This window comes from Coturnix japonica, unplaced genomic scaffold (genome assembly GCF_001577835.2).
Source record: "Coturnix japonica isolate 7356 unplaced genomic scaffold, Coturnix japonica 2.1 chrUnrandom424, whole genome shotgun sequence".
NCBI lineage: Eukaryota > Metazoa > Chordata > Aves > Galliformes > Phasianidae > Coturnix > Coturnix japonica.
Genome location: NW_015439869.1, coordinates 69347 through 70723, shown reverse-complemented (window position 1 = coordinate 70723; position 1377 = coordinate 69347). Strand labels below are relative to the sequence as shown.

Here is a 1377-nt window from a genome sequence, read left to right as displayed (position 1 = left end):
CTACCCAGGGACTCCGGAACCTTTCTCATTTCTCATTAAACTTATTTTTGGGTACAGAACCGCGTCTTCGTGTCCTCCACCTCCAGCTGCACCATGGAGCCCCCCAGCACCCCAACCCCTACATGGTGCTGCCCATTGCGGTGCCCCCCAGCCCTCCCCATATTGTATGTGGGGTTTCTCCTTTCCTGCCTGCCCCACAGCCCCCCATAGCCAGAAGATGCTTTATCTGAATGCACAGGACCTACACCCATTGTGCCCCACAGGGACTCATATAGGAGTGACATTGTGACCACCCATAGCACACCCACAGAGCCCACCCCACACACGCAGGGCGGGCACACAGTCCCCCAACCCTCCATTTCCCCCCCCCCCCAGCCCCACATGTTGCCCTGTGACCCCACAGCAGCACCATGAGCTCAGTGTTGGCCATAGGCCATGACTGGGGAACCCTAAAGTGAACTCCCCTGACCCACATTGACCACACGGCCCCACAGGACCCCACTGTGGGACCCACATCCGTGGGGTTTGTTCCCAGCCAGAATCCCACGTGGGGACCCCAAACATTCTGCTCCTGCTGCTGCCAGAGCCAGCAATGGGGCCGGGGGTGGGGGGAAAGCAGCAGGAAAAGGCCGGGGGGGCACGTCTCCCCCCACCCCAGAATGAGAGGGGATGTGGGGCTGGGGGCAGCCTGGTCCCCATAGTCACTATTACCCCCACAGCACAGGGCCTTACCCACAGCTGCCCCACTCCATCCACCCACATTCACTCTGGACCCCATTGAAGCATCACGGACACAGCACAAGGAATCAGGGATGGAGACCCCCACCCAAACCCCCCCATCCTCCACTTCCCAGCCCCCTGCCATTATTAACACCCCTATGGAGCCCCCCATTCAGCCATAGCCCTCACCCCACATCACCTCCCAGCCAGGAGCAAAGAGCTTTATTATCGAAAAATAACTTTATGTACAGGAGTGGTCGGGGGTCGCTCACGTTCCCGGGACCCCCGCCCACCACACGGGGGGGTCCATTCACCTGCTGTGCCCATCCCGGGCTCGGGGGGCTCCCGTGGCTCATGGAGGGGAGCAGAGGAAGACGATGTTACTGCAGAGCGAGGCGGTGGTTGTGGGGCCGGGCTGCCCCATAGCGCCGTGTGGGGCTGCCCCATAGCGCTGAGTGGGGCTGCCCCATAGCGCTGTGTGTGGGGCTGCCCCATAGCGCCGTGTGTGTGGGGCTGCCCCATAGCGCTGTGTGTGGGGGGCTGCCCCATAGCGCTGTGTGGGCTCAGAGGATGCGGACGAGGCGGCCCAGGGTCTCAGCCACCTTCATGCGGACGGCGGGGACCGGATCCTTCAGGAGGAGGTTGAGGGCTGGGGGG

At 62.6% G+C, this 1377-nt stretch overlaps 1 protein-coding gene across 2 annotated transcripts in view; it reads right to left on the bottom strand.

The window, feature by feature from the left end:
* Positions 1-920: 920 nt before the first annotated feature.
* Positions 921-1377, bottom strand: part of MROH1 (maestro heat like repeat family member 1) — a 65031-nt gene continuing 64574 nt past the window's right edge. The window contains exon 42 of one of the 2 annotated variants that reach the window (XM_015850410.2): positions 921-1369. In XM_015850410.2, coding sequence (XP_015705896.1) covers positions 1284-1369 — 86 coding nt within the window. In that variant the 3' untranslated portion in view covers positions 921-1283. The remainder of the gene's footprint in view (positions 1370-1377) is intronic. The other variant, XM_015850411.2, reaches the window with a different exon arrangement.